Genomic DNA, 12,185 nt, shown 5'->3' on the forward strand with positions numbered 1-12,185 from the left:
TATTGTTTGTTGCTTTCTGCTGGTCTGCAGATTGTTTTTCACTCATAAATAATGCAAATATGTCAAAATACATGCTGTCAATGCAAGAACAGTCATCTTAAAAAAAACACACACAGAAGGCTCATCTGTCACCACCAAACTGCTGCAAACCAAACAACAGAATTTCCAGAGCATACTTCATGCATCATGCCCTGCCTTCTGTGACTCTGCAATGATTTAAAAATATTTTTCCCTTTAAATATTGTAAACAGAGATTCTAAGACTTCTTCTAGGATTTGAAAAGTATTCAGGGGGTTTTGGTCTGGAGTTAACATCTGTCCGATGGGATCAAATACAGTCAGCAGAGTTTCAAGAGCTAAAAATACATGAAATGCACATTAAAATGTGATACAAGCCGAACGATCAATGAGCCGTATCAAATAAGAGAATACACAGCGTTAGTGTAGCATTCCACCAAACTCAGTAGACATGAGTAAAATGTAGTAAGTTAGATATATCTTTAGATAGAAAAGAAAACCTATAATTGTTTTGGGTAACATGTTGTCAGAGCAGTTTTCCCAACATGTGTGTTTTAGCAGCATATCAAGGCTTCCCCACAGAAATCCTGCTTCGGACTAAAGATCGCTCTAAAGAAAAATGAAAGAATGCTGTGACTTTCAATGTGACTAAAATGTTTTTATTGGTCTGATGCAATATTTTAATTTCAAATGACATGCTGGTTAGTTAGCTATACCAGCTAAGTGGCAAGTGGAAAATTATCCTAATTGGCAAAATAAAGCCTTGAAAACATCAGTCTGTGTGTAACTAGGTCATATAATTTGTTTCATTTAGTGATGATTTTTTGAAATAAATTAACTTTTAAATTAATTATTTAATAAATGTATTAAATATGACTTTATATGGCTTGGCATTTTTGAAATGTGGTGTAGTGTACTTAGTATTGTCTAATGTTAAGTCAACTGTATGACAGACAAAAACAAATCTGGATTAAAATGTCTTCAGTTTATTATAAAAACTAGCAACCAGAACTACGAAACGAATCCACCAGAAGAAGCAAGTGTATGGCAAAAAAGTAGAAAAAGATTATTTGGAACAAATCCAAATACAAAACTGCACTTCTGTAACGCCTGCTGATATTTAAATTGACGTGACTGCATGTGTGTAAATGCACTGAACATAGAAAGTGTGAATTTGAATTTTCCAATTAGTTAAGTCACTCATGCATGTAGCTGTCTCAGTCCTGTGTGTCGCTCTTTGTACCAGATGGCCCATGAATCACTCCCAACTCCCACCCAGTTATATTATTCATCCTGCCTAAAGAGCAACAATTTTAACAGAGTATCACACTCTACAACCTGATATCCTTCACACAGCATAATAGATGGCTAACACACACAGACTCACACAGGAATGTGTACGTACAGCTGGGATCAATATGATTAGGTCTGATGAGGGAGTTACCAAAATTAATCCACCAACAGGAGGGCGGTGAGTTCACTGGCAACAATCGCTAACTGCAATCTTGGAGCACCATACACACCCAAGTCATTAGGGGGCCATTTCACTGCTAATCAAAGCATCAAATCCACCTGTGCCAGTCTGTTAGCCGCAGGGTATAATCAACCATCTTAACAATCCCACTGATATCAATTGGACTGTGGGTAAGTTGTCACAGCTGAGGTCATTTTTTTGCTACACACTCTTCAGTCAGATTAAGGGTTTTAATTGAGCTCTTTTTCCCAGCAGATTTGCTTCTAGCAATTTATTAATATGAAACGGAATGAATGCCGCCAGCACTGGCCCAGTGGCCTCGATTTTACTCCCAGCTGGCCTCTACGACACATGTGTGTTTTCTTTTAAGTCTGACTTACTTGTACTGGGCTACTGGAGTAAGAGTATACATGTGTGTGTGTCGAGTGAGTGTGTGCGTTTGAGACAGTGAGTGAGTAGAAAGAAGCAGCATATGTGCTTCCCCCTCCTCAAAAAAAAAAAAATTGTGTCAGATAGGTGGCAGGAAATCAGGTCGTCTGTTGCCAATTCCAGCCACAACTGGAACGATAACAAGGAAGAAAATATGTGAGCTGCAGAAAGCATACTGACGAGTTTGTGCATTTTATTACTGTAAGTGACATGATTTCAGTTACAAGCAGGTAACCTAACTTCAACTCTTGAGTCTATAAGATTAACCTAGCATGACCACTAAAATATTAAGTTGTTCTTTTGAAGGCTTTTCTTCATCTCATAGAGTTAACTGACATGGCAATTACTGAATACGGGATATTGGATATTAGATATTGGTAACGACAAATAATTAATTCTCTCAGTTATATTTGTTTTGGACAAAGTCTGCATAAACTTTCATCCAAAATTTTATTGTTGTTGTAGGTGTTAGATCTACGTCAAGTATTGCATTATAGGGAAAGCTCCAGTTAAGCTTATTTGTCCTTTTGCTATGTCATAGGTGTAGACTATCAGTTAGCAATTCTAAGGTCCAAAACATACCATTTGCATCCCACTTTTCACGCTTTGACAAGATTCTTACATGACACACAGGGTCCTACACGACAGTTCCTCTGCAGACCACCACTGTGACTTACTTCCTGTCTCACTCATACCATTCCTGTTTGCTGCATAGCTCTTTACAAAGTAGACCACTGGTCTATCTTGATCAGACTGGCGCAGGCGCAAATGCAGACACAGTACCAGTTGCTGGAAGTTACGAGTGGTCTGCGAGTCCCCATTAATTTTAATGTGTTCTAAATGCTGGGTTCATCATTTGATCCAATTTTCAATCAGATCAGATACCAGCATCCAGGAAGCATCCTTACCAGACCCCCGATCCACCTCGACTGGCTCCTCTCAACGTGAAGGACCAGCGGCTCTACTCTGAGTCCCTTCCAGATGACTGAGTTTCTCGCCATATTAAGGGAGAGCTCCCTGTGGAGAAAACCCATTTTGGCCGCTCATATCCACAATCTCGCTCATTCTGTCAATATCCAAAACTCATGACCATTGAAGAGTGTAGGAACGTAGCTCAATCAATAAATTGAGAGCTTCACCTTTTGGCTCAGCTCATTCTTCACTGCAACAGTACAGTACCCGCATCACTTGGGCCAGGAGAACCAGTCTTGTCATCCTAAACTCTTTTAAATACAAGGTAACGTTAAATAAAAAAGGGATACTCTGTAGGACCGTCGCACTCACCAAATCTTAGTCTTATAGAAAACATGTTGGTGTAAAGGGAAGAGAAGAATAAAAGAGAGTACTCAAGACTCTAGAAAATCTCTCTAAATTGCCCAAATAGGAATGATTAAAATCTCTATTTCTATATGCTCCAACCTTGTGATAGCTGTTGAAAAACACCAAGCACTGCTTAAATTTTTTTGACATAACGTACCAGCCTCTGCCAGCAAAAGTTTCCTTAAACTCCATCAAACTGTTACACAACTCGCTCTATTGGCCTTAAAGTGATAATCCGAGTCAGATTTCTATTTTCAGAAACACTCAATTTTTACAAGCCTGAAGGAAGAAAGAACAGTTTCCTCCTTTGGAAACCAGCAGGCTGTGATCATCCTGCTAGTTAGTATATATTATATGATTCTCAAGAGATTTAAAGTGTTGAAACATGAAAGCTGAACAACCATGTACTCCTGCTGAACAATGAAACAATAGTAGCATGATGAGTGAACAGAAACACGACATGGAAGAAAACTGTGCCAAAAGCAAAGACTGATTCTACAAATTATTGCAAAAGCTGATCAGTTTCACTAGATGCTACTTAATATATTATATATTATTAATATATTATAAATTGGATTTTTTTAAGAGAAGCTGTAAACATCTCAAGCCATGTCCCATTAATCAACTGAAAATCTACCCTTGTCTGAAATATAGGGGAAAATTACACTAGTTCATATCCAGCTGTGTAAAACAAATATGTTTCAAATATAATTTAGCAAATACAGACAAACATGTATCAAGTTTTAAAAGTACCAAGAAAAAAATGTAAGTATTTAGGCAATAATGTCACAGGCCTGTGAAGCCTCCTGGCCCAAACCAGCAGGCAAAACAACAGTTGAGTATGCCATACAGTTAAGAAATTCAGTTCTTGCCTCCAACATATTTTTTGTAATTTTTAAATTTTCAACTGTATGTTGCACCTGACGATCAAATTTAGCTGTGTGGCCTACATATCAAGAAATTTACAGTAAACTTGACTTGGACTTTTTTGAGCTGCTTACTACAAACTTTGACAGATGCCTAATGAGAAATTTAGAAAGTACCAAATAAGCTCAATGTTTTTCAAAGGCCCTGAAGACATCAGTCATGTAAATTCTGTGCAAATCTCTCACCCACCCAGCTGTTCAGCATTCACTGGTCAACAAACGTGCTGCCGATGTCCTTTTTATGTAAGAGACAGAGAGTGAAAGGGAAAATGCAGGAAAGAGAAATAAGAAACGCAGAAAAAGAAAGGTGTGGGTGTCAGATTGAAATGAGATGTCAAGACGCCAACAGCAATCCTCCCTGCATGTTTGAATACTGCACAATAAGCAGCATAGCCCAATTAATTCACTACAGCCAGTCCTACATGGAACAAATTAACACTCTCATCATGTTTGTCTTCCCATTTTCCATTTTCTACCTCTTCAATTCCATGCCCCTTCTTCCTCATCCATCTGCTCTCTCTATGCTTTTGAGAGCCATCTCTGGCGCCTCTTTCACATTGAATTCACAGAGGTGCTGGGGCAAATCAGAGCGAGTTTTAGACACAACCGCCAATCCACTTATCCACCCACCTACCTCTGACTCCAGAGCCTGACAGCACCGTGTAAACACACTTCTTTCTGCACCTATGTGTCATGTTTTCTTGTAGATGTATGTAGCGAGTATGACGAACAAATAAATCTACAAGAATGCATAGCAGCTAGGTCAATAATTCACAAGAATATCTCAGACATGAGAGGTGGCATGTCCGCATTAGAGGTCGCTCAGCTGCAGAATGAGCACACATGTGAAAAATATTGATAAATGTCAACACCAGCGGCAGAACACGCATGAATGCTCCAACGCAGTTTGACAATCAGTGTCTGAAATTAATCCTTTGCTTCACTTGCCACAGCCTGGTAAACTGAAAAAATGAATTCTGTCTAAATTAATTGAAGAATCAGCTGCTGAGTATTAATTTAAAAACATCTCCAAAAGTTTGATATTGACTTTGAAGTTAGACATACTTCCAAAAATACCAACATATGCAATAAAATGTAATAGATCCCACTTTCATTCAATTTGTGTTTAAGTGCTACTTCTTAACATAGGTTAAGATTTATTATATTAGGAATTTTTGTGATAAATCAAAGCAAAGTAGCACATAATTTTGAATCCGTCCATTTTCGATGCCTGCTTAATATCTTGGCTGACTGCAGGACTTGGTGCAAGGTTACCGCCTATGTGTGTTACACCCTAAAGAAGTCGTCAGTGCAACATATAGTCAAATATATGAATTTACCATTTTGCTGTAAGACAACAAAACTAAAAGTAAAACCACTGTGCAGCTATAGTGGGAGAATTTCACATTATTTGGGGGTATATTGCTTCCAGTTTTGCCCATTTACAAACTGAAACTGACACTTTTTGAAAATCAGTTTAAGTAATTTCAAAGACATCACATACATGTTTTAAATTGCTTCAGTTCAGATTCTAACCTGCAGGACCATGGCATGATCCTGACTTGTCTCTGGCTGTATGTCAGACTGGAAAAACAAATAATGACTAATAATGACTAAGTTCTTCTTAAAAGTAAGCACAACTAGACTCATTTTCAAGTTTAAATGCCCTGATACGAGGACATTAAAGGTATGTCAAATGGATGAAAAACAAGGTTGAGCCAAACAGATGGTTCTAGCCTTTTTGTAAGTATTTAAAAATAAGAAAAAAAACATCAATAATCTTTTCCACTTAAAGATTACAGAAAGCTGCCATTAAGTATTGTTAATGTGTGGTAAAGGTTGAATCTAGCTAAGTGGCTGGTGCGACTTGGGAGAAAAGGGAGCCACTTAATATTCAACAACACTTGTTATATTTCTCTCACTTGTTAACTAATTTATTAACCAAGTGAAAGGTTACATGCCACATGCTCAGGTGGTTTTAAATTAAATCTGTGACCCCTGAGTACCATCCATATGCACACTATAAAAAGGAGCCTTTTTCACATTAAAAGTTCCTTTATAGGGAATCTAAACTCTGAAGTAGAATTTTCCTTCAAGTCATTCAGTCCTGCAAAGACACATGCTGCATCTTGCAGAAATAAAATAGGTTTGAATATGGGTTGATTTTAGTCATCATTCCACTTCATTAGTGGCCTTTTTACAATTTTATTTTTACCATAACTCATGCCCACTGGCATTTCTAGTAAATGCTCTTTTGAAAACTCAGTTACACTTGCATGTATGCCACTGGGGTATTTTAACCAACTAAACTTGTGAAATTTTGTTGTTGGGTTGGACCCAATCACAGACAGGAGCTGTGCAGAATCATGTGAAAGGTGAAGTTTGATTAAAAGCAACATCCTACAGTTGCAACTGTGAGGAAGAAAAGAGCAAGCAATCTAAAAAAAAATAATCCATATCATAAAAACAAAGTGGATCCAGTCCTTTCGCTAAAATACTTGAGTAATGGTTTATCAAATTGACTAAAAGTTTAATTCACAATTTTCAGTTCATTGACAAAAAGAGATCAAAGCCAAGAAAGCAATGCCTCTTAGCCAATTATTGCCTCGAGAAAGTGAAAAAAAGTGTAAAGTATGGTGGTGGGCAAATAAACACCCCTTCAGGTCATTTTATTTCTTAATTGAGTTACATCTTAGTTCACCAGAAAACCTTTGTAAGATATATAAGCAAAATTGCTACATATGTACCTACCACAGAGACTGATTACACTAAAGCAGCAGCTCTCACTCCTGATCTTAAGGACACACAGTCCTGAATGCCTAAGGCAGGGGTGTCCAAAGTCTGTCCTCGAGGGCCGGCAGGGTGCAGCGCTCCCTGGTTTAATGCACCTGGATCAAATGATGGCTCGTTAGAAGCCCTAAGAAGAACACTGACATGCTGAAAAGGTTGTTGGTACTACCAGGGAAAGAAGTAAAATGTGCAGGATGCCGGCCCTCGAGGACCGACTTTGGGCACCTCTGGCCTAAGGAGTTTCCCTGCTGCTACACACTTGCATTAAATCAGGGGTCTCAAACTCCAGTCCTCGAGGGCCACAGTCCTGCAACTTTTAGATGTGCCTCTGCTGCACCACTCCTGAATAGAATAATTAGATCATTAGCAAGGCTCGGAGAACTGATCTACACAAGGAGGAGGTAATTAAGCCATTTCATTCCAGTGTTTTGTACCTGTGGCACATCTAAAAACTGTAGGTCTGCGACCCTTGAGGACTGGAGTTTGAGACCCCTGCTGATTAAATGAACGTGTGAACAAGCATCTGCAGTGCTTGACGGCAGGTTGAGGAGGCAATGCAACCATCTGAATCAGCTGTGTTTTCCACAGACATCTAAAACATGAAGGACAGAACTCTATGCTTTAGAAATACTACTCTAAGGTTTGTTCTTACAACAAACCACATATTAACATTCATTTAATTTCTTAATAAAAAGGCTTACATTCCAAAAGATATCATTGTCATTTATTGAAATAGCAAACCTAAATTTAAAAATTCCTGGAAAATCAAAAGCATGTTTATTCACTGCTGACATTACATTACTTTACTAAAACCCCTTGTTGTTCTCTGCAACGCAGAGCTGACTGCATGACCAATTTAGGTTTCTTGTCTTTCTGAAATCTTATTTTTTCCTTATGGCATTTATTTGAGATTAATATAAATCCTAAGTGCCCATCCATCACAAAAAACTCCACTTATGATGAGTAAAGTAAAAAATGTTTTACTAAAGTCTACTAATGGCTGCTCTTCTGGATTATGGATCAATGATGGTGTTATTCTTGAAGCAGCGACAGGAATGAGCCACTCTTTATTTCTTCTTCCCTATGTAATTATTCTTCCTGGTTTAATTCAATCAAAAAATACTTTATTGATCTGTAAGGAAATTAAATGTTGTTATAATACATATTATCTAAAGGATCAGAAAGGCAGAAAGGATCTCCTGTAGCAGTCTGTATTACAGCAAATTTGAAGAAACTTCTGACTGAAGATGCTCTGCTTCTCCATGACAGTGTCATAAAGACGATGCTCAAGTTTGCCCAAAAGTTTCTTGATTTTATGTAAAATCCTTTGTTGCACCATGATGTTCAAAGATTCCTCAAGAAGTTTATTTATTTTCTTAAAACATTCTCTCTAGTCCCTTGTGGCATTCATGTGAATACCAAAAGAAATATTTCTCACCATGATTTAGGTTAAAATGGTTGATGTAACTCACCCACTGAGAACGACTATAAAGTCCATGACATTCCACCCATTCCTCAGGTAGGACCCTTTATGGAAAACAAAACCAAGCGCAACCAGCTTGATCCCGGCCTCAAAGCAGAATATCCCAATAAAGTAAGGTTCGGTCTTCTCCTGTGGGAAGTAAAGTCAGTACAGATGTCAGAAAGGTCTTCAGAGAAAAATTAAATCTATAGTTACATAATAAAGTGTGGCATGTTGATGAAATGTACTATGTAATCATAGAAACTGTCTTTGTTTAGACTCAGACAAGAATTATGTTAATAATATAAAGTTTCACCCTGTGTGTTGGCAGAAATAATTATGGGATGTCCTTTAATTCCCTTCAAATCTATCAGGAATAAAAAGGAAAATTGTCAACTCATCAACACATAGCTTAACTACACCTATTCAATATGGCCAGTTTCATTTCTTTTTCTCCAATATAAACACTTTCAATGTGCTTTCTTTTGGAACAAATGACAAATATATGCATTTCTAACCAGCTGTCACTGAATGCTGAAAAGCTGAGTAAGTGATTTTGGACTATGAGACCACATGGCCTTTCAGTAATAGTTTTTTTTGGCTGGTTTTTTTTTTCACTTTCACACTTAGTTTACATCGTTAGGTTTAAGCAAAAAAAGAAGGTTGATTTGGAGAAGGAAAATCCCTTTTAGACCCAATGTACGTCTATTAGAATCCAAATGAGTATTTCCAAAAAAAAACCCCATCAATGCAAGAGGTGACAGAAATTTGAGCTGTCTTTCACAAACATAAAAGTTATGTTATTTAAAGTTTGATTAGAATACATTTTCATCCATAGCTGTAACATACACTGCTTTTTAAACTGTTTCTAAATCTAATATGTGTCATGATCATGAAGAAAGCCTTAACCCAATAGTAAACATGAAGACTTTTACTATTGAAACCAAAACTGTTTTGAAAAGGTAGTTATGACTGGTTATATAAAAATAATTTTTGCCTGACGTAATTTTTGTAAAATATTTCTATAATAGTCTAAAATGCTTTTAGAGGGAATGTTATGTAAATCTGACTAGGTGATTTTACTGGTACGTTTTGGTGATTTTACTGGTAATTGAAGCTGCGATTCCATTGATTTTCAATTGCACAAATTAGAATTACGAAAAATAACTGCTTGATTGAAATACAACAAAACTCATGTTTTTTATAAAGTTTTTGCACTAGGATGAGGAGGATTTTCATCTGTATCAAAATTTGTGTATTTCACAAAAACTGCAATAGAAATGCATTTTTGCAATTTTGTTTTTCCTTACCTGATAAAACAACAAACGTAGCATAGTTTACCAATTTTAACTTTTGACTTTTTTCAATAAAACCACAAAAATGTCCTTAAGCTCTAATTAATTAATCTATGTTATTTTATAAACTAAAACACAGCTTTTGAATACAACACATCTTCATTCATATCTGCAGATTATAGAACAAAACAACCTGCAAGAGCCAGACAGTTGTTTTTAACGCCCTCTGATTCCAGGAAACCATTGTTAAACCAGATTTCTTCCTCACCAGCCTCTTTGCCATGGGGGTCTTATCTTCTCCAGGGAGGTGCTGCTCCAAGGCCAGGACAACACAATTAGCAGTGATGGTAGCCAGGATCATGTACTCGAAAGGCGTAAAGGTCAAGAGGTTAAGGAAAGTTCTTTTATCCCAAGGACAAAAACAGAAAAAAGCAACCATGAAAAACAAAGAAAAACAGTCAAGTTAGCAATGCTCACTAAATGTATTCAAAACATATTTAGTGGAAAATGGAGAAAAAAAATTGTGTGATGGATGAAGTACCACCATGGTACATTTTTCCTTGTATTGAAGGCAATCTGTTACAGAGACTGCAAGTATCCATGGCAACATGCTTTTAAAAGTGCTTTTTATGAAGAGAAAGAAGAGCAGGTTAGGGAGGGAACAAGTGCGCTGTGAAGTCACCTTGGCCTGACGGTGTAACTGCACAAAGTACAGCAAACAACTGAGGTTTCTTTCTCTTCCAATAGCTGACATGACAGCAGGTTAAAGCCTTTATTTATTCAGCCTACTGTCACTGCATCACAAGTCTTTAAAGATTGTATGTCTTCTGGCAAAGAGACTAAGGTTTTAATTAAAACTCCTAAGATGCATACAGGGTTAATGTCTGAACAGAGGCAGGAACTGCATTCATTTACTGTTTAAAGACGAAATTATGAAAAGACTGCACTTATCCACCAATGTGTCACTGAGGTAATACTCAGAAATATGTTTTGAATTGTGTTTCCTCATTTCACCTTACAGTAAATCTACACTGATGTAATTGGTAATTGTAGCTCAAAAAGTCCATAAGCTTTTGAGCAGTTTTCAATTCCATCTGGTAAGCTTTAATTATTTTTTTCTGACGGCAAAGAATAAACAAACATGTCCATTATAATTGCACTCCTAATTAACATATTGTTACATATGTTTCTCTTTTAATGCACAGCAAGAGTGCTTGCCGCTCCCAAACCTTCCAAAGTTGTAAGACAAATTTTGAGCAAATTCTTTTAAGATGCCAGATAATACAGAACTACTAAAGAACTGAGATTCCACTGGCCTCTGGAGAGCAATACATGTACATGTGTTAAGTGGCATAAACTATTTAAGCCCCAACATTTGTGACATTCAGTTCACCAGAGTTCCCGAGAGGGATGTGCTGCTCATTATTAATTTTCCTGCTAAGAGCGAAACGGGGTCACTGACTCAAGGAGGAGAGCTTAGATGGGGTCCTCCGAGACACATAACGACTCACATTGACAATGTTAGGATCAGAAAGTAGTTGGAAATAGATAATGATGCAAATACTTCTCACTCAGTTGATCCATCATTAATCTCACCCTCGGTCTTGATAACTACCACTTGTTTTCATATATTTGGAAGGTTTTGGCCCCTTTATCACTAACCACATTTCCATTTTTCTAAACTAACATGTGCCGTAAAATTAATCATACTCGTTCAACTTTTTTCACATATTTTTATATTTTATTTGATAGACCAACATAAAGCAACAAACAGTAAACTAAAACTGAAGACGTTTTAAATTCTGGGGCAAATGATAACTGGGTCTGGTTTGGATTGATCCAAACCTTTCCATTGCAGCTTTTGCTCCAAAAGAGCAAGAGCTGGAAGATAAATCTCAACCGAAGTTAAAAGTTTTTTGCAGCTTATAATAGGTTTTCTTCCCAGATAGACCTTAATTTAGCCCCATCTATCTTGCCATTCACCATGAAGTGTTCCTGTCCCTGCTGAAAGAAAGCCTTGTGACAGCGTAATACTTCTACCCCTGTTTGTTACGGTCAGGACGACATGTTCAGTGTGCAGTAGTGTTTTCCTTCCCCACATTTACCATTTGGGATGTAAACACTCTAAGGATTAATTTATTGCATTCAATAAGAAAAAGCCAAATTAATGTGGTGGTGTAATACATTTCCCCCTTCCTCCAGAATAAATAATAATAACGAATAATCTCTGTCAACACTGACTGAAGTCAAACATCTCAGACATCTTGTTTTGTATAAGAGTCCAAACATGTTCATATTACCAGAAAATTTGTTTTGTCTTCTGAAACTGATTACATATTAACATGGTTTATTACAATCAATTAAAGTAAACTTCCTTAGACTTTTGCTAAAGATGTATTATGCTTCATCTCTTATACTTGACAGCAATTAATTGACTTTAAATTCTGCTTTAAATTAGAGTCACAATTTTGT

General features: G+C 37.0%; 1 protein-coding gene across 4 annotated transcripts in view; it reads right to left on the minus strand.

The window, feature by feature from the left end:
* LOC102216859 (voltage-dependent R-type calcium channel subunit alpha-1E-like) overlaps positions 1-12,185 on the minus strand; it is a 61,045-nt gene that overhangs the window by 36,102 nt on the left and 12,758 nt on the right. For all 4 annotated transcript variants that reach the window (XM_023335157.1, XM_023335156.1, XM_023335158.1 and 1 more), the window contains 2 exons: positions 9,982-10,087; positions 8,429-8,568 (listed from right to left, as the gene is read on the minus strand). In XM_023335157.1, the coding sequence (XP_023190925.1) occupies positions 8,429-8,568; positions 9,982-10,087 (246 nt within the window). The remainder of the gene's footprint in view (positions 1-8,428; positions 8,569-9,981; positions 10,088-12,185) is intronic.

The sequence above is a fragment of the Xiphophorus maculatus genome, chromosome 6 (assembly GCF_002775205.1).
Source record: "Xiphophorus maculatus strain JP 163 A chromosome 6, X_maculatus-5.0-male, whole genome shotgun sequence".
Lineage (NCBI taxonomy): Eukaryota > Metazoa > Chordata > Actinopteri > Cyprinodontiformes > Poeciliidae > Xiphophorus > Xiphophorus maculatus.